The 22,401-nt window shown below is 44.3% G+C and overlaps 1 protein-coding gene across 11 annotated transcripts in view; it reads right to left on the bottom strand.

The window, feature by feature from the left end:
- The window catches only part of SLC44A3 (solute carrier family 44 member 3), a 334,651-nt gene that overhangs the window by 61,235 nt on the left and 251,015 nt on the right, over positions 1-22,401 (bottom strand). For all 11 annotated transcript variants that reach the window (XR_015254888.1, XR_015254889.1, XM_086717625.1 and 8 more), the window contains 4 exons: positions 15,373-15,533; positions 13,396-13,485; positions 12,050-12,174; positions 7,314-7,500 (listed from right to left, as the gene is read on the bottom strand). Coding sequence is in view for 9 of the 11 variants with exons in the window: in XM_086717625.1 (XP_086573751.1) it covers positions 7,314-7,500; positions 12,050-12,174; positions 13,396-13,485; positions 15,373-15,533 (563 nt within the window). In the remaining 2 variants the exon portion in view is untranslated. The remainder of the gene's footprint in view (positions 1-7,313; positions 7,501-12,049; positions 12,175-13,395; positions 13,486-15,372; positions 15,534-22,401) is intronic.

The following is a 22,401-nucleotide window of genomic DNA, read 5'->3' as shown; positions in this document are numbered from 1 at the left end:
TTTTCAATTCTTTTCTGCCTCTTTCTCTTAAACCCACTGCAATCATGATCCACTCCCTCAAGCGGTTTTGTTTCACCTCTACGTTGCTAAATTCAGTGGATAGTCTTTGGGTCTTATCCCACTTGGTAGCAGCATTTGACACACTGGACGCCACCCACATATCCCTGAAGCCCCAGCCAGCTTCATTTCTGTACTCCTCCTCAGCTCCAGGACCGCTCAACCACTGAAGATTCCCAGAGTATCGTCCTTAAATTTCCACTCTTCTCTCTCTGCACTCATTCTATTCTCATGGTTTTAAATACCATTTATATGCTCCCAAATTTCCAAGTGAGATCTCTAACTGGGACCTCTCCAGAAACTTCAGACTCAACCAGCTAACTGCCCACTTGACATCTCCATCTGGCTGCCGAAGAGACATCTCAGTTAACACAATCAAAACCAATATGATCTCCCCTGAAATGCTCCACTCAGAGTCTTGCCCCATCTCAGCTGATGGCAGTCCCATCCTCCAGCTGCTCACTGCCACCTTTAAATCTCTTTCCTTCACATCCCTCCACAAATAAATCGGGAGATCCTTCAGAATAGACACAGAATCCAATACGTCACATCATGGCCATTATGCTCCTCCCTAGACGGCTGCCTGTAAAACGTCAGTCAGATCATGTAAATATTCTACTTAAAACTGTAATGGCTTCCCATCTCAGATTGGAACCAGAGCTCCTATAAAGGCTACAAGCCCAGAGGATTTGACTCCACGCCCTCTCTGACCCCCTTCTGACTCCACTCCAGTGGAAGGACTGCCTGCTGTGCCCCCAGTACCCATGCCTCTTGCTGCTCCCTTTGCCAAGAACACGGTCCCTTCCCTTATACAGCCTCATGGCTCTGCCCCTACCGCCTTCAAATCTTTGTTCACATATCCCCTTCTCAATGAGGCCCTCCCCCACTCACCACATTTAAAATTTCACCGCCCCTTGGGGCACCTGGGTGGCTCAGCCACTTGAGCGTCCGACTTCAGCTCAGGTCATGATCTCATGGTTCATGAGTTTGAGCCCCGCATTGGGCCCTGTGCTGACAGCTCAGGGCCTAGAGCCTGCTTCGGATTCCATGTCTCCCTCTCTCTCTGCTCCTCCCCTGCTCGCACTCTGTCTCTCTCTCTCAAAAATAAATAAAGATTAAAAAAAAAAACTGTTTTTTAAAATTGCACCTCCCCTTAAGCATTTCTCATTCTTCCCCTCTGCTTTAATTTTCCCCATACCACTTATCAACTTTTAATGTATTGTGAATTCACTTACATATTTTATTTAATGCCTGTCCCCCTATCCTCCTCTAGCTACAAAACTAGAAGGAAAGCTGTACCTTTAGCTTCTACAACAGGGTCTGATACACTAAATATTCAATAAATATTTATTGAACAAACAACTGAATCAAACTTCCTCAGCATAGCATATGTATATCTCAATGTATCCTATATATCCCTAATATATCCTACTATAGAGATCTGAGACAATTTTCTGTACATCATCCATATAACCTGGAGGAAATTCATCATGAAGCTAACCATAAATCTAAAAACTATAAGCAAGCTTTAAAGCATTTTGAAAGACTAAGGTGACATTCATGATCATATACATGGCAATTTCTCAAGGAAGGCAGTCCAGATGGTTGGGATAATTTCCCAAAGGAAGCAGGCCCAACTTGGAAGGGCTCGACTTTCTAGTACATTCTATGTACTGGCCTCTTCCAGCAAATTGGCTCAAGCGTCCTAGTGACATCCCTCCTGCCCGTGTCTCCCACTGGCTCAGCTTCTACTCTGACAGCATGAAGATGAGGGGGAAAGAGAAGAAAATCTCGAGGTAGAACCTATGTGTATATCTCATTTCACACAGCACTGATGCAAATCCACTCACTGATTCAGGACACATTTACTGGACTCATTTAGGGGCTGTACGCTGAATAAAGAGACACAGAAAGAAAAAGACATGGCCCCTGCCCTCAGGATGTCCATTCCCTAGTTGGATGGTAACAAGTCATTAACTTGCGTTATTGTTCTTCATAGGACTTCTCACCGTCTGACATATATTTACTTATTTATTCCCTCTTTGCCCACTCACTAGCGCCTCTGCCTCATTCACGGCTGTACCTCCAGTTCCCAGGCCTGCAGCAGTATGCATGCAATGAATATCTGCTGAAAGAATGAAGAATATTAAAAAATGCAAGGAAAATGAAGAAGCACTATTAAGTATGCCTGGGGAATTCATAGATTTTCTAAGAAATATAATGCTCAAAGCAATTCTTGGAGAATGACTAGCTTTCTAAGCTGTTTCGGGTAGAAAGGGGCAAGTTGGGAAGAGGAGATGTTTCCAGATGAAGGTCACAGCAGGGGCAAAGGCACGAAGATGTTCATGGAGACTGTTTTCCTTTGCACTTTCCCAAAGGGGCTATAAACTTCCAAAAAGCAGGAGCTGCTTCAAATGTCTCTTGTGCAAGTTCCCTCCACCTGTTCCTAGGGCAGGTGGGGGCTGCTAGGAGGCTTTTGTGAACTAATGTCAATCATTTTCTAGATCTCTCATCACTTAAAAAAGAAGACAATTGTCTTTTAAACTGTGCTCTCAAATATGCCAGGCAGAGCGGAGAGTAAAGCTGAAGCTAGTTCCAGGTACTCTTTAGTTAACAGTAATTCCCAATATAAGGAACATATATGGTCCTTTATTTGCAAAGCAAAGTTCTGGCCCCATCTCGGCCTCCTCACATCCCTGTAAAGCATCCGGGGAAAGCATCATTTTTCTATTGCAAAACTGGGGAAAGGGAAGCACAGAACATTAACGCCCAAGGAAGCCCAGAGCCAGCTGGATCCTGGGTCCCTTGATGGGACACCCTTTGTCCAACCCCACCACCTCCTTTCCAAGCACGGCCCTCTGCCTGTCCCAAGCATGCCAAATCCATCCCTGTGATCACCTAACTGCAGCACATAGGGGGAGAAAGTGCCGGCCCAAGATGGGCCTCTTCCACGGTTGACCCTGGGGCTTCCGGACCACCTTAATGACAACGGCGCATAATGAGACCACGTGGGCTCCTTCCAACCTGCCACCTGCACCTGCTGGGTTCCCAAGGTTATTACAGTTTTCACTTTCTTCCACTGGATTTTAGCAGTCGTTGTCACATTGTCGGTAGCAGACAAGTCCCGATGGGCTAATAAATGTCATTGCTGGAGGGCCTTGATGTGCTCTGCTGAAACAATCCCCAAACAAGCCAGAATTTGTCAACTAGCTCAGAGGCTGATTTATAGTCACTGGAGAAATTGCTCATCTGGACAAAAACAACCCAAGTTCACTCTTTCTGTATTTTTTTTCTTTTCTACACATTAAAATATTAGTTTCTTCAACCATCTGACACGACGTTACCCACTGTGGACACCGCCACAGCACTGAAGAACTGGAGGATCCTGTAACTGCCTGAGGGGACGTGAAATGAGACTGTCAGGTGCTGCGTAGCCATCTCTGACCACCCACATCACCTGGCTTCTTTTCACAAGCTCTGAGGGCAGCCCCCAGCCTCCCACAAGCGTGGCCGGGGCATCTCCCAGAGGTCAAAATGACATGAGGCAAAGAAATGACCCGCCCACACCCAGAGTGGTGGCTTGGCACCGAGTGAAAAGGCCTTTGAGAACAAAGGAGTTCTGTGCACCTGGTTCAGCCCACAGGTGAGTGGAAAGGAGAGTCAGGTGGCCTGAGGGGACAGCAGTCTGTTTGTGTTTTGTTTTGTTTTGTTTTTTACTTTGCCCAAGCCCAGGGCGGAGGGAAGGCTACAGCTCTGTGTGATCCCTTCTCTCCTGTAAAGGGAAGATCAGTTAGCTCACCGGCCTAGGTCAGGACCCGGGGACCCAGCTTTTCCTGCCCTTCTGCTCCTCACCCTCTTGCCTGGTTTCCTCCTTCCGCTGACAGGGAATGGCCGCACTTCAGCACACGGCCCCTGAGGCACTCCCTTCGGCCCCACGGAATCACCTTCCTGGCTCCCTGCCTCTCCTGTTCTCAGTCCTGGGGCAGAGGCTACTTCATGCCCCCTAAGTCCTGGGCCCAACTTGGGCCTAAAGGGGAGCTGAAGGGGCACCACGCTGGCAGCTCACTCCCAAGGCAGCCCTGGGCTTGTTCCCTTCCAGCTGCATCCCAATCCCAGGACTGGCTCTCTCCTTGTCCTCTCCTGGTGCTTGCCTGTGACCCCTGTCGAATCCCCTCTGGCTTCTTTCTGCATTTTCTGATCTGGCAATTTCTAGCCCATCCTCTGAGAAGCCCTCCCTGACTCCCAAAGTGGGTTAGAGCCCCGTTCCGCTGCTCTTGGAGCTTCCCCAAATTTTTCCTAGTGTGACATTCATCGATTTTCACCATGAGCGCATGTCTAATTGTCACTGTGTCCTACTCAACTCTAAGTGCTGTGAGGAGAGACCACCATTCCTCCCTAGGGCCTTGCCCAGGGCCTCAGCCCCGAGACGCTCCCCTAACCCTTACGAATTAAAGCAAGAACAAATGAACGTGCCCCACCCCAAAGCACTGTGGGATAACATGGGGACAATTTCCTTCAGCCATGCTCACAGCCGACTGTGAACGGCTGGGGTGGGCAGCTGTGCCCTAGAGGCTGGAGGAGGAACGAAGTTCCTTCCCTGGTCATGAGCCATATTTCCCACGACCTCACCCTTTCTCTGGTGATTCTTTAGGGCAGGGGTTCACGTACTACAGTCCAACACCCAGTGTGCCACCCCCTGTCACCCCCTGCCACCCTTCCCTCCCAGCCCAAATTGGCTTTGACCTCTGGCCCTGCCATGTTGTCCTGTAACCACAGACCCCAAACACACCATTATGGGCACAGGCCACATCTGCCAGCCAGCTGCTGTGGTCACAATACTGCTTTGACTTGACAGAAAACTGAGGAGGCTCATTCTGTGTCCCAGCAGCCATGGGAAATGTGAGATGGTGGAGAGAGCACGGGTCCCTTCCTAGGGCTCAGGAGCCAGAGAGAGCCTCCCACTTCCTAGCTGCGTGACCTTCCTCAATTCCCTTACCCATAACTGGAGCAGAACAGCGCGTACGACAAAGGGGGACTGCACTGCTTAACACAGAGGACATAAGAAAGGTCTTAATCCCGAGCCAGGAATTTGGGCCCTTTCCAACAAATGCTTGTTTTCTGCACGTACCAAGGCCACTGCCCGCCTTTCTGACCAGGACTGAGATGACCTCATGTGGGCAAACTGGAATTGTTCAGTGTTGCCCTCAGCTGAGACTTCCAATTGCCCCACAACATTTGTTCTTCCCTCTTCCTTGGCAAGAGAACTTCTAATTTTTGCACTGCGCATGGCTGCCCCCAATGACACCACATCTCCCGTCCCTCCCCTGCAGGTAGGTGTTGCCCGGTAACTAGGATGTGGTCAAGGGGGTGGAAGTGAGGGCCTGACTTCGGGAATTGGGGGGCGGGGGCAGAGGGCATGTTCGCCTTCCTCTCCGCCACCTTCCTAAGGGCTGGAATGACATGGTTGGAGCCTGAGTGTCTGCTTCAGCTACTAGATGGAAGCCATTGGTAGAGGATGTCAGCCACAAGGTGCTGAAATGAAATGGAAGAAGGATAGTGCCCAGGTCCTTGACCTCTACAGGACCATGCGAGCACGGTGCCTCCTCCTTGCGAACTTCATTTATGTGAGAGAGAAATTACCTTATGTCTTATTTAATTCACTGCTTTTTTTAGTTTTTTGTTACTCCCAAACTCATCCTGATTGATTACAGTCATGTATCTGGTTAACCAAGGATTCTTCATGGATAATTATTGTGAGTTCACTGCAGGTCTTCAGAAAGCTTCTAGAGAGCAACAGAAGAGATTGCTCCTAAGCGCGTCTGAGGCTGGAAGTGTGGGCTGTGTCTCCCAGGGAGCCTGCTGACAATCTCGAAGCCATCTCCAATGAGCCTTCTACTCCAGAGGACAGAGAGGAGACCCCAATTTCCTAAGAATCTACGACACAGCAGTTCTTACATATTTGACCAGAGCTGACGGGGGACCAAATAAACTTGATAAAACGGTAAGGAGTTACATTAGCCTTATTGATTTGACATCTGCTGTGGCTCTTATCTGTCTGGTGACAGTCCCAGAAAGCAACTTACTCTTTCGTACTCCCATCGTAGTGTGGATGTGGGCCTTATCCAAATCAAACACGGGAGTCAGAGACGATCCAGAACAGGGCCGCTCGACATGTGCCTGCGAGCCTAGCTGCGTGTCCTCACAGTTTGTTACTAGCCCACAGTGAGATGCGGAGCTTGAGCCAGAACACAGACCTACTGCTTGACTAAGCCCATCGTTTCCTTCTGGTGACTTCTTTTCCCCCACAGCAAGACTTTCTCCATGAGGGAGTGATATATATTCTGACAAAGCTCCTTACCTCATTTCAGACAGTACTTTACATAGCATTTCTTTGCTCTGTTATGGGGCTTCAAAAATATATAGTTTGCCCTACCTCAAACCAAATGAATCAGCATCTCTGAGGACAGGGCCCAGGCAACTGCATTTTAATAAAGCACCTTAGCTGACTCTGAGGAATGCCCGTGGTGGAAAACCATCGTACAGATATAACAGGAAGGTGGAGGATTCAGTATTGTCTTCTCAGGACCTAAGCAATGTGAACGTCCATCTGCACTTGTTTTAAACTTACGCTGGCTCTGCTGAGCATGCCAGACTCTTAACAGGGCCTTTCCTGGGCCCTTCTTGATTGCCCGAATTGAGAGGAGTTGGCAGATTATCTTGGACAAAATTTAAATCCAGAGACATTTGATAGTATTGTTTCCATAAACTTTTTTTTTTACTGTTTATTTTTTTGAGAGAGAAAAGTGTAAGCTGGGGAGAGGCAGAGACAGAGAGAGGGACAGAGGGTCCAAAGCGGGCTCTGCATGGACAGGCTGACAGTAGTGAGCCCGATGGGGGACTCGAACCAACAGACCGAGAGATCATGACCTGAGCTAAAATCGGATGCTCAACCGACCGAGCCACCCGGGTGCCCTGCTAATACTCTTTCTAGAGGCTTTTGTTCATGTAAGCTCTTTTAGTCCTTACTGAATTTGCTCTCTTGAGAAACACACTCAGCTTCTTTAAAGCCAGTATAAAAAAGGAAAAGGATTTTCTGCCCCCCCCCCCCCCACGACAGAGCCCCTGGCACCATCACTGCTGTCATCAGACACCTCCAGTTCCACCGGAGGCTTGGTCCCTACAAAACAGGTCAATGGTTCCAAAATGGCAGGGTCTTCCATGTACAACTCAAAGGCGATGGAACCCTCTACCCTTACCTGCAGTTCCCAGGCTCAGGAGCACGGCCACCCAGAGGACCCAGAAGAAAATGAGGATGGCAAAAGTCCATAGTGGTTGGAACAGCAGGAATGGAGAGCTGCTGATGGCTTTATTTATGACTTGGAAAAGTTCGACTGTCAATTTTATTCTCTTTCTGAAGACAAAAATCAAGCTGAGCAGAACTGCCTGGAGAAAAAGGGGTTAGAGCAAATTACTCAAAATAATAAGAGAAAGGCTTAAAGCAAACCTTAATATTTTACTGACGTGTCAGCCAACAGCTCCTTTAAGATAGCTACTCATACTTTTATTATAATTAAACAGAAAAATATTCACATCCTAAGTGGGCATCTATTATGTGTTGGCCCCTGTGCTAGATCCTGCAGCTGTAACCATGAACGAGGCACAGTCCCTGTCAGAGAACAAGAGAAAATGCAAAGAAAGTCCTCTAGGGTCAGAGAACTGTCTTCTATCTCTCACCTCCTCCCCACAATACGCAAGATACTCAGAGAATGCTCGAAGACTGCAAAAGGCAAGGGATGTAAGTATGAGGGAAAGGACAGTGGTTATGTCTCAAAGCAACCTTCTGTGCCTTCTTTGCTGGTTTTGGCCTCCCTCCATATAAATTTCTTACTAAAGAAAGAAATCATCCTTCACCCCCACATCCCAGCCCAGTCATTGCCATCTCCTCTTGCTCTTCACACACAAGCATCGGCACTGACTAGTCTCCACCTGCCACCCATACTCCCGCAACCTAACCTAGAGCACGGCATGTGAATCTCTGCCCATTCCTCTTTTCTTAAAACGGTCTCCTCTCTTGACCTCTGTGATTGTTCTTTCTTCTGGCTCTCCTCCTACCTCTTGTTGTTTCTACAGTCTTTGGACTCCTTTTCCTTTGTGGTCTTAGCGTCCTTCCTGGAGGCTGATAACCTTCAAAGAAGAACCTCCAGCCTCACCTCTCTCTAGGTGCTAGATGAGTAAGCACATCAGTTACCGGCCAGGCCGTGGACGTCATACAGTGTCTCAAATTCATCCCATCCTGAACCAAGTTCATTATCTTCATAGAAGAATCTTCTCCTTCTTCCATATTTCCTATTCCAGTGGCCCTAATTTTTCTGGCCTCTCCAAGAGTAAGGATGGTTCCCCTCTTGTGTGCTTCCATATTATCCCAAACTTAGGAATTGTAGCACTCAGAATTTATACGGCAAATGTTTACTCATCTGACTTTCTCATTAGATTAAGCTCGCTGAGAGCAGAGCCGTCCCTTACTGTCAAGAACTGGCCCAGTGGAGGGCACAATCCCCATCTCCTGCGTTCAGTTTCCTGACAGATATCTCAGTCTAACCTCCCTTCTCTTCCCAAGTTTATCAATTATCTCAGGTCTTATCAATTATCTGCACCCAAACAGCCACCTCCTTAGCCTCTGTCTTTAATTCCACTGGTCCCCAACCCCTACCCCTTTCCCTCCTCTAACCCACAGCTAAAGGGGTCTTTGTAAAGAGTAGAATCAATGATGTCACCTCCTAGCTCAAAATCCCTCCATGGTTCCCCTGTGCTTCTGGATAAAGATCAAGGTCATTATCACTACAGATAAGGAACTTCCTGGCATGGCCCCTCCTGTATCTGCCTCTCAGCCTTCTGCCAAGGGAACCTCCACAGCTCCCTCTTGTGTTCATGACAGGATACCCTTTCTCCTTTAGCCTTAGATACCCTTTCTCCCCCAGCTGGGCTGGGGCATTCCTGGCCCAAAGGATCTTACAATACAGTGGAAGGAAGTTGAAGGAAGGTGGGATAAAATGGGAGCAGAGCCTCCCGACCCAGACATGGGTGTCCGGAGGAACTGGGGAAGATGTCCGGACCCCGGTAAGTGGTAAAGGCTAAGCAGGAATTTCCAACTCTGCATTCTCGATGCCTACCACAATCAACAAAAAAGAGGAACCTTTTTTGTTTCACTTAAAATTTTCATGAAGCAAAATGATATGATCTTTAGGCAAATAAACTTGGCTTCTAGCTCCTGAGTAGAAAGCTAACATGTGTATATTTAAATACATGTGTGTTTTACAAGTTATATATATGCATAAAATACTCCTCTCACACTCTAAGTACACTGCAAGGATGCTCACTAGAAGCGTAGAGTCAACTTTCAGCAGGCATCAGCATTACCTACCGGGGATGGTGCCGGGGGTGTGGGCCAGGCTGGGCTGAAGAGCAGGGCTGACTTACCATGGGGGCCACGTCCTGGCTTCACTCATCTGGGCTCTAAGCTGCAGGGAGCTGCCCTTCAGCCTGTGCTCCTAGGCTGATGCCCTGAGGTGTGCATTTAAGGCCATTTACCCTCTTTTCTCCATTGCTGCTAGCGCTTACAATAAAACTATTTAAATAATATTCATAGGCAGCCCCCATCTTCCCTGAACCATGTTTTCTAGTTGATTTGTGAGGCAGCTTCTGGGAACTCAGGAGACAGGAACATATCCCAGCCAAGTGTCCTGGTAGCAGACAAGGATCTCCCTGGGAAATCTTCACTAGATGAGACTTTCAGGGTCTCCGTTGGGCTCCAACATACAGGTCAGGGAAGAAGTGAGATGGGGCTCCCACGTGAGCAAGAAGGATGAGGGTCGAGGGAGGTGACCTTTCTCTTGATTCTATTCCCCTCTTGCTAATGTTGTTTCCCTCTTTTGCTTCTCTGGAAAAGTGGGGTAAGAAAGGCAGAGTGAGGGAGAAGGGGAGCAGCTGCTAACTCCTCTTTCCTCTTGGATACCAGCACTGAGGACAGGGAGTGGTACCTGACTAGGGGACACAGTATGACGTTCTCTCCCTGACCTCTTTCCCTCATCTTGTGCGGGGGTCTGTGGGAGCCAAGCTGGGCTGGTGGGGGGAGGAGCAGGTGGAAAGTGGTTTTCTCTTGCCCCATAGCCAGCCCAGCTTCCCAGCCCTGGGTCCCCTGTCAGGGAGCATGAGGGGTGGCTCTCTGTGGGAATGCTGAGTTTCCACGGCAGATGCTCCCCAGGGAGGAGGGAAGTCCATGGCCCTAGGGGAATCTTGTAGGAATATTCCCATTCAACAGATGAGGAGAGCCAAGCCTAAGGCCAAGACATTTCTGTGAGGTCACACAGTGGGTAGTGGGCCATGGGCTGGGACGTCCGCCTCAGACCGCAAAGGCTGGAATCTTTCCCTGTGTGCCAGGTCATGACATTGCTTGCTCTGTAATTTATCTAGTCATGGGGCAGGTGCTATCTGTGTATTGTATCTTGCTAGCTCTGTTGCCTAGTGCATGGCCCAGTGTATGACAGGGACTCAAGTACACAGCAATCAACAATCTAGGGCTCTTGTGAGGACATGCCCACCCAGCAGCCAGCACGTGGTGGGAACTCAGTAAGTAGCTGTGATAGGTGTGCCAAAGCAATGGTGTATGAGCTGTGGTTCGCTTCTACCCTCTATACCATCCCCTGAACAGTCCTGACAGACACAGGTACAAACAGCCTTTCTTCCTTCACAGCCTCACCTCTCACCAACCTTAGTGAAGAGAACTTCTCCTGACTTTGGTGTCTGGTGGCAGTTAATGGTTCAGTGTGTGGAGACAAAGGAAGCCCTGGGGAGGGCTAAGGGAGAAGGTACACTCTCCCCCCCCAGCTTGGAGCCCTGCTCCCCACCCCCTCCTCCATGCCCAACAGCTCGGCACCGGCTGGGTTACAGGGGGTTCCTTTTTTCTCCAGCCTCCTTTTCAGGCCCTGGAGCAGTTATGGGTTTGGTCCCTGCCTGAGGCAGGACAAATCAGAAGCTTTACTTAATCACACACTTGCCTCCTGAGATACAGTTTATGTGAAGAACACAAACCTGAAACCTCACTAGAAATGAGAAAATGTGAAGACCACCAAATAGGGGAACTGAAGGATCTCCTCAGGAGAGAAGTGAGTTGTGAGAGAGTCTGCGTTTGCTGGAAGAATTTAAGGGCTTGTGGAAAACCTAGCTGTGGCTCATCCATAAAACGGTTAGCAAGCAAGGCACAAGCAAGGATGGCCGTGGTTGCCTAAAATCAACTCCACGGTCCCTCCAGGGCCTTGTGATTCTAGCCCATTCAGTGCCACCTGGGGAGTGACCTCAATGGTTTGCAACAGCCAACCTCTCTCCCGCAACAACCAGTATCTGCTGCCTCCATAACTCCGCGTGTGCCTGTTTTCATCTAGGGAGCTCACAGAGGTGGCGGCAGGTTCTCTGAAAACCAAAATAACCCAGTGGCCAGCAGGTCTGGAAATAAAGGACTCTCTGTGTTCAAGGGCAGTGGGAGCTGTCACACCCTGGAGGGAGCAGAGCATCCATTGGCTGGAACGGGGAGTCTGCTCACAAACAGGAAAGAGGAACTGTCGTAAGTCTGCCCTCCTCCAGGGTCCACCTTATAGCTGCTTGGGGGTAAAAATGGTTCTACTGTATTCAAGGAAAACGAATCAGCACAGGTAGGAAATTAACCTCTGAGACATGGCAGAAATGACTTGGAAAGAAGGTAAGGCTTTCTTTTTTCCTGTTTTTTGGAAGGTTTTGATTTATCCCTATGTAGGTATTGCAAATAAAAGAGAGAAAGTCCTAAACATGTATGTGTATTCATCATACTATTACGTAATGCATACTCTGAGATTAAAAAACAACAACAACAAAACCAAATTCTAGTTGTTTTTGGTTAAATTATTTGGATTTCAGAGTTCTAGCGAGCTACTTGACCTCCTGCTGGAAGGGCGTCTCTTACCGTCATTACTGTAGATACAAGAGCAAACCCCAGCAAACACTTCATATTTTCCCTTTCTGTGTCCAATTCTATGCTGAGGTCATGGGTATAGTCGTAATACAGCCACCATAAGACACCACAGACAACTAGAAGGCAAAACACCAGGGGAACTCAGCACATGTACGTGGGATAACCGCCTCCCCCAACCCCCAGCACTGGGTGGCCTGGCTCCGGCAGTGGGTCCCACGGGCCTGGGGCTTGATGTGTAACAACCGACCCTCTGAAGGAGCTGGGCAGGGCCAGGGTGGCCTCCCCAAGGACCGCCCAGACCCTCAGTGGCTGCTTGCCCTTGGGAGGCACGGGAAGGTGATGCTAGAACACAGGTGCATCTTGTCAGCCCAGCCTACAGACTGGGCATGGGCGTGAGCAGGGAGGAAAGTGCACGGACAGGACAGTGAGGGGAACAACATTAGAGTCCAAAGTCTAGACCTGCCCAGTGAGCTCCACTGGTGACAACTCCTGTGGGAACTGGGAGGTCAGCTTGGCGGTCACAAGACAGGGTAGACACTCTGATATTGCAACTGCTCTCTGTTTAAACACTACAACGCCACCTACAGCACCACTACAGGAAGGTCATGTTCATCTTTACTTGTCCTAAGTGAGAAAGTGTCCATCACAAGCTGTGGTGCCTGTCCTCCAGCATGGCACGCTGTGCACCTGTGAGCCGTAGGGCTCTAAGTTGCTGAGGGCAGATTAAGGGGAATGAGACTCTATAGTCATATCGATTATTAAAAGTTAAAATGTCCCATGCCAGTTGGTAAATAGCTGCTGCCTTGAACTTCCTGTGTGCCCCTACCTCTCAGACCTCCTTTCCTGATAACTCTTGGATGGACCCACATTCCAGCCACAAAAGGGGAACCAGCAGGTACAGGAGAGGCTCTTTGGGACCTTCCCCAGCTCAGGGCCTGAGTCTTTTTAGACTGGAGCCTTTGCATGACAACTGTGGGGACCCAAGATCAATGGTTGATGTGGAAGTTCAGAAGATATTCTTTAAAAGGCTTCCACAAGACTTGGAGTCGTCTGTTAATGGTATGGTCACCAGGACCACTCTGGATTGGCAGGCCTGACTAAGCAGCAGCCGAGTGCAGCAGAGACAACAGATTGGCATCAAATTTGCTAATATCTGCAACACAAACTACTCCCTTTGTCCTCTCTGGGCCCAAGTTTTCTCATATGTAAAATGACAGGGTTGGATGAGAGACTCTCTGAGCCCCATTTAGCTTAAAAGTGCCAACTTGTAAGTTCTGTACTTAATGGAAAGGCTTTGCATTTAATCAAAAAGAAATCAATCAAGTAGAAATACTTACACAGCAGTCCCGAAATAATCAGTGCAATGAAAATGTGAACCAGAAGGGTGGTGATGAACCAGAAGGTGAACATCATGGCCAAAGACAAGGCTGAAAAATTAAGCAAAATATATAAACCCCAACAGCAACCGAGGTGTGAAGGTAATGATGGCAGGGCTTTAATGACTCCCAGAGGAGGGAGGACTGAGAATTTCCTTCAATCGCTAAATATCTTAAACATCTACTAAAAAAAATAACAAGACATACACAGGGTACTCTCTAAAGCATATATAAGTTCAGTCTGCTACAGTAAGCCAGTTTCTGAAATCCTAGCAATTCTTCTTTTATTAATTTTTTTTTAAATCAGGTCTTATTCCCAAATACCCAAAATGTTTTTTTTAAGTCCAAATAAACCATTATTATTATTATTATTATTATTATTATTATTATTTACCACACTTAACTCTTTTCACTTCTTATTGGGCTTATATAAAGTTTTAACTTTAAATGTTCTCAGGAATTTTTATTAAATATGAAAAATTAATGCCTTTAGAAATGAAAAATTTAAGGTTCCAATTATATGGTAAGCTGTATATGTAAAAAAAATCCGCATATTGTTTTCCAGTATTTGGGGTTTTAAGCTTATGACCTTATGTTAAGTATTGCAGTGAGTTTATATATAATTTTACATTTTTCCTAAACAAGAGATCAGTATTACTTGGGGCCGCCTGGGTGGCTCAGTAGGTTAAACATCCAACTTTGGCTCAGGTCATGATCTCACAGTTTATGGGTTCGAGCCCCGCGTGGGGCTCTGTGCTGATAGCTCAGAGCCTGGAGGCTGCTTAGGATTCTGTGTCTCCCTCTCTCTCCCTCTGCCCCTTCCCCACTCATGCTCTGTCTCTCTCAAAAATAAACATTAAAAAAAAAAGAAATCAGCGTTACTTACAGACACTTTGGTGTAGTGGTTAAGAATGTGGATTTGTGGATCAGATACATCTGGGTTGGGTCTCAGCTCTGCCACCTACTCTACTCACTGCCTGACTTTGGCCAAGTCACTTAACCTCTCTATGCCTCAGTTTCCCTTCCTTCAAATGGTGACAGGATTCTGACAAGGCTTTAATGAGTAAAGTAAAGTAAGCACAATGCCTGGCACATCTGGGTCCTAAGAAGTCCAGAAGTTACATAATGGTGATGAGTTAAGTATTCCCAAGTATTTAGGAATTAGTAACATTTTGGTAAGGAAATTAGGGAAAATCTGATGAGTAAACTGGCAAAATCATGGCTGATCAAAGAATTCCTTTCAACAAAAAGGTTGGGAAGCGGCCACTGGAGAAGGGGTAGATAGCAGGCCACTACGACTGCCCACACAGCAGAATGTATCAACTTGTTCAAAGAGAAAGTCAACTCTTAAAGGGGCTCATCAAGTTGAAATGGGAAGTTAAAGGGCCAAGACTGGGTAGCTGCTTCCAGAAATGCCCAGAAGAGGCATGTCACAGCTCAAGGCCTTGACCTGCCTATAACCCAAAGCAGGCGGTTGGCTACCTCAGGCCATTGCCTTCTGATGCTATTCAACACAGATACACACGCCTCCTTCTCTTGCTCCCATGCGGCCTTCTAATCTGGCTTGCCTATGGGGAGAGGGCATTCTGGCCAGAAGACATGGCTTTCTGGTCCCCCTGACAGTTGTACTTTTCGTGGCCAGTTAGCAAATTGGCAATATGCTTTACACATCCATCCTTATGCAGAGCTGAGGACCAGGTACCGGAACATGGCCACTATGTTAAGACAACCCACACTCGGTGAGGCCTCTTGGCAGAGAGCCAGCTGGTGTCTCCCTAATTTTATTGTCCCCTCTCCCACTTGAACCTGAAACACTGAAAATCTTTATAAAGAAAACATGTGAACTTTTATCTTTAAGAGGCTAATTCTCATCGTACAACATACGCAAGTGCTAGAAACTTTGGCAGAGTCACTGAAAGAAAAGCAATTTAAAGTTACCTAATGCAAGGATACACAGACCAAGGATTGTGTCTCTTCCTGACATTATTCCACTTAGAATTTGATGGAGGGTGTCAACATCATTTATCAAAACAGATGCAAACAAGGAATAGCACTCCGGTGTTTGAGGGACGCATCTGTTAAACAAGGGGAAAGACTTGCTAAAAAGAAAAGAAGAAACGGCAAAGATATTTAATTAGTTAACTTAAAAAAATGCTTATTTAAAAATTTCAACAACCAAGAAAGCATAAGATCTGCAGTAATAAAAAGAAGTTTAGCATCCTGTTTGCAGAACACACCTTGGAAAGCCAGGCAAGGGGCACCTGGGTGGCTCAGATGGTTAAGTGTCCGATTCTGGATTTCAACTCAGGGCATGATCTCAGGGTTCATACAATTGAGCCCCCCATCAGGCTCTGCACTGACAGCATGGAGCCTGCTTAGAATTCTCTCTATCTTCCCCTCCCCTGCTGGCTTTCTCTCTCTCCCTCAAAATAAATAAAGAAACATAGAAACATAGAAACATAGAAAGAAAGAAAGAAAGAAAGAAAGAAAGAAAGAAAGAAAGAAAGAAAGAAAGAAAGAAAAAAAGAAAAAAAGAAAAAAGAAAAGAAAAATGAAAAGAAAGCAAGCTCTTTCTGTACGCTCTGCTACAGTAATTAGCTGATGCTCTGGGTGGGGAATGATGATGGAGACCCAGAGAAACTGGAACGCTACACTTGGAGAGTGACATTTCTGATTCTCCTGTCTTGGCCCTTTTTGGATACAAACTACCAACTCCAACACAAGAATGGCATTTAAGGAACTGGTAGAGATAAGAGCTGGTTTAACTGGAAGTTGGGTCAATGAAACTACCATTCGGTCCTCTTTGAGAAGGTAGGTGCATAAGGCTTGAGAGGCTTGCTACGAACAGAGTGGATAGCGAGCGATGAATATATGAATAAAGCTGTGGTTGGTAACTGCCTTGGGTAGATGAAAAAGCTGATCTTTTTGGGGTCCCTTCCTGAAACGTAAAAATGCTCAGGGATATCCATTCTAATGACTTAAAAATTTTTTTAATGTTTATTTATTTTTGAGAGATAGAGATAGAGACAGAGAGAGAGAGAGAGAGAGAGAGAGAAAGCAGGGGAGGGGCAGACAGAGAGGGAGACAAAGAATCCGAAGCAGGCTCCAGGCTCCAAACTGTCAGCACAGAGTCCGATACCAGGCTTGAAGTCATGAACCAAGAGATCATAACCTGACCTGAAGTTGGACACTTACCGGACTGAGCCACCCAACAGTGGAAATAATCCCAACCCAAGAAGCATCAAATTATCAGACACATTGCTAAAAACCAAGCATTTTTTTGAAATGTGTGAAGATGAAACAAGGGAGAACCCAAATGCAAACAATATTGTATTATCATGAAGAAAAAATGGCTTCTGAACTTTAAATGAACGCAACATAGAACATAGAAGAATCTCTCTCAGGAAGTCATAACATTACAGGAATAGTTCCTGACTCCCTGAATAGTGATTCAAGAGAAGAGTAAAACAACTAAGCAGTTTTTCCCTAGTTAAAAAATTTGAAGGTGTAATACAGTCACATGGCTCAAGTTCCAGAAGGTACAATAGAACGAATAAATTGTGAGAAATGGCTGTCTCTTCTCTTTAAGGAAAATTATTTCTTCACAGGCAACTGTTGTTTTGCTTTATCTAGTGTATCATCCTAATTCTTTTCTCTCTCTCTTTTTTAAAGTAAACTGTACGCCCAATGTGGGGCTCAAACTCAAAACCCCGAGATCAAGAGCTGCATGCTCTGCTGGCAGAGCCAGCCAGGTGTCCCCCTCTATAAATTGTTCTAGAGACTTTTAAAAACATATGTGAGTATAACAGGAAATTTAAATGGAAGTCTATAGCTGAAGCTCAAAGATAATAAAAATTATACTCCAAAATGAGATGTCAGACCCCACCATTCTGGGCTTGCCAAAAACACTGTTTAGAAAACTAGGTGGCTTGTCCTTACCACCCCTATGTTCCACAGAAAGTATAAAAGGGTTGGGAGTTGGAGATTAGAAGAATGTTCTAGAAAATAAACTTATAATTTTGGAATAATTTTTGAGTTACAGAAAACTTGCAAAGATGCTACAGAGAGTTCCTGTGTATACCTCACCCAACTTCCCCTAACATCTTACATAACCACAGTACATTTGTGAAAATTCAGAAATTAGCATTGGTACTATACTATTAACTAAACTACAGTCTTTATTTGGATTTTACCATTTTCCACTAATGTCCTTTATTTTCTCTTCCAGGATCCAATCCAGGATGCCCCGTTGCATTTAGTTGTCATGTCTCCATCGGTCTATGACAGTTTCTTAGTCCTTCTTTGTTTCCCATGACCTTGACACTTTTGAAGATTCATGGTCAGGTATTTGGTAAATTGTCCCTCACACTGTACAATGTCCCTCATGTTTTCTCATAATTAGACTGCTGTTTTTGGGTTTGGGGGAAGAACACCATGGAGGTGAACTGCACTTTCCATAGAACCACACTGGGGAACATGAAGAACAACATGACATCACTGATGAAGTTAACCTTGATTACGTGGTTAAAGAGGCTGGTATCTGCTAGGTTTCTCCATTGGCATGTTACTATTCTATATTCTACAGAATATATTCTATATTCTTTGGGAGTGAGTCACTAAGCCCAGCCCACTCTCAAGGGGAGGGAAGTTAAGCAGGACATATCTACAAATATTATTCGGGATTCTTTTGTAAAGATTTATTCCTTTGTGCACTCCTCCCATTTATTCAATCATTTATCAGTGGACTCATGGATATTTACTTTGCTCTTGAGGTTATAATCTAGTATGATCATTATTTATTCTGTTGCTCAAATCATTGCAGCTTTGGCCACTAGGAGGTCTTTCATGTTGGCCCTGGGTAATTTTGACACACCCTACCTTTTTTTGTTTCCTGGAGAACATTTTCACTTTCTGGCTCTGTAAGATTATGCCAAACTATTTTCCTTATCTAAGCTCTAAAATCAGTCAATACCTTGGAAAATGGTATTTAGAAACCAATATCTGGGTAGTAGGTATGCTCATTGCTACTGGGGTGTCACTGATCCTGGGCCCTCTTATAATCAATCCTCATATGTATTGTCAGAATTGCTAACTAGTACTCCTGTGACAAACAAACTTGCCAACTAGAGCATGGTGCTTATGTACAGTTATTTTTGTCTTCAGCTCACAGTATTTAGTCACAAAGCTGTTTTCCAAAGTACTTAGGTCAGGTCCTTTTCTCTCTTTCCCCTTCAGTGAGGTTATGTCATATATTCGTATTAAGTTAAATTCATATGTCATGGTCTACATTCTACCCCGAGAACTCTTGATATTTTGGTTGATTTTATTTTTTATTTGGATACAGTAAAGTTGACTCTCTACAGGCATTGGTAAGTACACTGAATCATGTAAAAGAGAAATTCTAAAGACTTTTTGTTTTTTGAAAGAGAGAATTTTCACATGAATCCATCCATGCCCCCCTCCTCCCCCAAGGGAAAGAAGGTGAGAGATACCACTCCCAAGTCAGATGAGAAGGGTTTCCTGGAAAACTCAGAGGGCTCAGATGACACCATGGGTTAAGGTCTGAGCCCTGGGAAGTGAAGGCTAGTGTCCTTGGTGTCCAAGACAGCTACATAGAAAATTGTGGGGCCCTCAGCAGAAAGAAGCTGGAAGTGGCTGCTTAATGTCACAGGACGAAGGAAGACTTAGCAAATAACCAGCCAGAGCAGAGATGTATTTGACCATGTAAAGAGCACTGCAGCTGAGAGAGCCCCAGGGACAGGAAATCTCCAAAGAATCCAAAAAGTCTCTATGGAAGAAAGCTGGCTGGAACATCTCCCAAACCCAGAAAACTGGTACTTGTATCAGTCAAATAAGAACACCCCTATTTCCTCTTAATCCTCCTCACTTTTGCTGTGCCAGGCCCGAGAGTCAGAAGCCTGTCTCAGTGGACTGGCAGAGAAAGAGATGAGGAGGAGAAGAGAATGGAGCAGAGGACTGCAGCCCCCTTCCCTAGCCAAAGCCTTCCCATCTGCTCCTGGCCCACGCTGGGGGAGGGAGAAGTTTCAACTGTCAGTCAAGTCTAAAGTCTATCATATTGGACTGAACATTTTAATTACTGGATGGAAAGTATCTATTACAACTTAAAGTGACTGAGTAATTATTGCTTAAAAGTAACCAAAGTAGTCTTGGGAACTGTGTTTTCATTCAGGGACAGAGAAAAACTAGTCCCACTGAATAAATTTAAAGAGACAGAAAGTAGGAGCAAGAAAAATTAAGAATCATTCACAATTCCACCAAACAAAAGTAAAATGCCAAGAAATTAACTTAATCAAGGAGGTGAAAGACCTAATCTCTGGAAAGTATAAAACACTGATGAAAGAAATTGAAGACAACACAAATGGAAAGATACTCCATGCTCATGGGTTGGAAGAATTGATACTGTTAAAATGTCCATACTACCCAAAGCAATCTACAGATTCAGCACAATCCCTATCAAAATACCAAAAGCATTTTTTTCACAGAACTGAAACAAATAATCCTAAAGTTTGCATGGAACCACAAAAGACCTTGAATATCCAAAGCTATCTTGAGAGAGAAGAACAAAGCTAGAGGTATCATAATCCTAGATTTCAAGATATACTACAAAGCTATAGTAATCCAAACAGTATGGTTCTGGCACAAAAACAGACCCATAGATCAATAGAACAGAGTAGAGAGCCAAGAAATAAACCTACATTTTTATGGTTAATCAATCTAGAACAAAGGAGGGAAGAATATGCAGCAGGGAAAAGATGGTCTCTTCAATAAATGGTGCTGGGAAAACTGAACAGCCATATGCAAAAGAATTAAACCGGACCACTTTCTAACACCACAAACAAAACTAAACTCAAAATGGATTAAAGATCTAAATCTAGACCTGAAACCATAAAACTATTAAAAAAAAAAAAAAACATAGGCAGTAATTTCTTTGACATTGGCCTTAGCAACATTTTTCTAGATATGTCTTCTCAAGGAAGGGAAACAAAAGCAAACATCAACTATTGGAACTACCTCAAAATAAAAAGCTTTTGTATAGTGAAGGAAACCATCAACAAAACAAAAAAGCAACCTACTAGCCCTAGCCCTAACCCTTACTGAATAGCAAAAGATATATGCAAATGATATATCTGATAGGCAGCTGATATCCAATATATAAAAAGAACTTCTACCACCCAACACCAAAAAACCAATAATCCAATTAAAACATGGGCAGAAGACCTGAATAAACATTTTTCCAAAGAAGACATACAGATGGCCAACAGACCCACAAAAAGATGCTCAACACCACTAATCATCAGGGAAATGAAAACCAAAACCACAGTGAGATATTACCTTACCCCTTTCAGAATGGCTAGAATCAAAAAGACAAGAAATAACAAGTGTTGGCAAGGATGTGAAGAAAAAGGAAACTGCACTGTTGGTGGGAATATAAATGGATGCAGCCACTGGGGAAAACAGTACAGACGGTCCTCAAAAAATTAAAAATAGAGGGGCGCCTGGGTGGCTCAGTCGGTTGAGCGTCCGACTTCAGCTCAGGTCACGATCTCAAGGTCTGTGAGTTCGAGCCCCGCGTCAGGCTCTGGGCTGATGGCTCAGAGCCTGGAGCCTGCTTCCGATTCTGTGTCTCCCTCTCTCTCTGCCCCTCCCCCGTTCATGCTCTCTCTCTGTCCCAAAAATAAATAAACGTTAAAAAAAAATTTTTTTTTTAAATTAAAAATAGAATTACCATATGATCTAATAACTCTACTACTGGGTGTTTACGTCCCAAAAAAACAAAAACACTATTTCAAAAAGATATATACACTTCTATGTTTTTGCAGCATTATTTACAATAGCCAAGATACGCAAGAAGCCCAAGTGTCCATCGATACATGAGTGGATAAAGAAGAGGTGGTACATATATATATAACTATATAATATATATAACTATATATAACTAAGTATATATATACACCTATGTATATAACTATATACATATAACTATGTACATATAACTGTACATATAACTATATATATGATTATATATATATAACTACATATACAACTATATATATAACTATACAACTATATATATATAACTATACAACTATATATATAAATATATATACAACTACATATATAACTATATATATAAAAAACTATATACATTACTGTATATATATAACTATATATATATAACTATGTATATATATAACTGTATATATATAACACTATGTATATACATATATAACTATGTATATAACTATATATATACATAACTATATATATATATGACTATGTATATATATATAACTATGTATAGCTATATATATAACTATATAATCATTCAGCCCTAAAAAAGAATGAGATCTTGTCATTTGCGACAGCATAGATGAACTTGGAGGTTATTATGCTAAGTGAAATAAGACAGAGGAAAAAAATACCATATGATTTCATTTATATGTAGAATCTAAAAACAAAGAAATGAACAAATAAACAAAACAAAAAACAGACTCATAAATACAGAGAACTGATAGTTGCCAGAGGGGAGGTAAGTAGGAGGATGGTGAAATAGGCAAAAGGGCATTAAGAGGTACAACATCCAATTACAAAATACCTAAGACACAGAGATGAAAAGTACAGCATAGGGAATATAGTCAATAATATTGTAATATCATTTGGTGACAAACACCATTGTGAGCACTGAGTCACGTATAGAATCAATATGTTGCACATCGGAAACTAACATAACTCTATGTAATACTTTAATAATAAATAAAAAGAGACACAAAAATAAAATTGCTTTCTGACTACATCCTATAGGTTATGATTGCTTGATATAAGTTATATGAGCAAATACGTGCACATATATATACACTTACATGTATGTGAACACATAAATTATACTTAGTATACAGCATACTGCTCTATAGTCTTTTTTTTTTAATTAATTAATTTATTTTGAAA

This window comes from Puma concolor, chromosome C1, assembly GCF_028749965.1.
Source record: "Puma concolor isolate L17-30 chromosome C1, mPumCon1.1.hap2, whole genome shotgun sequence".
NCBI classification, from domain to species: Eukaryota; Metazoa; Chordata; class Mammalia; order Carnivora; family Felidae; genus Puma; species Puma concolor.
This window is presented reverse-complemented; position numbering and strand designations above follow the sequence as displayed.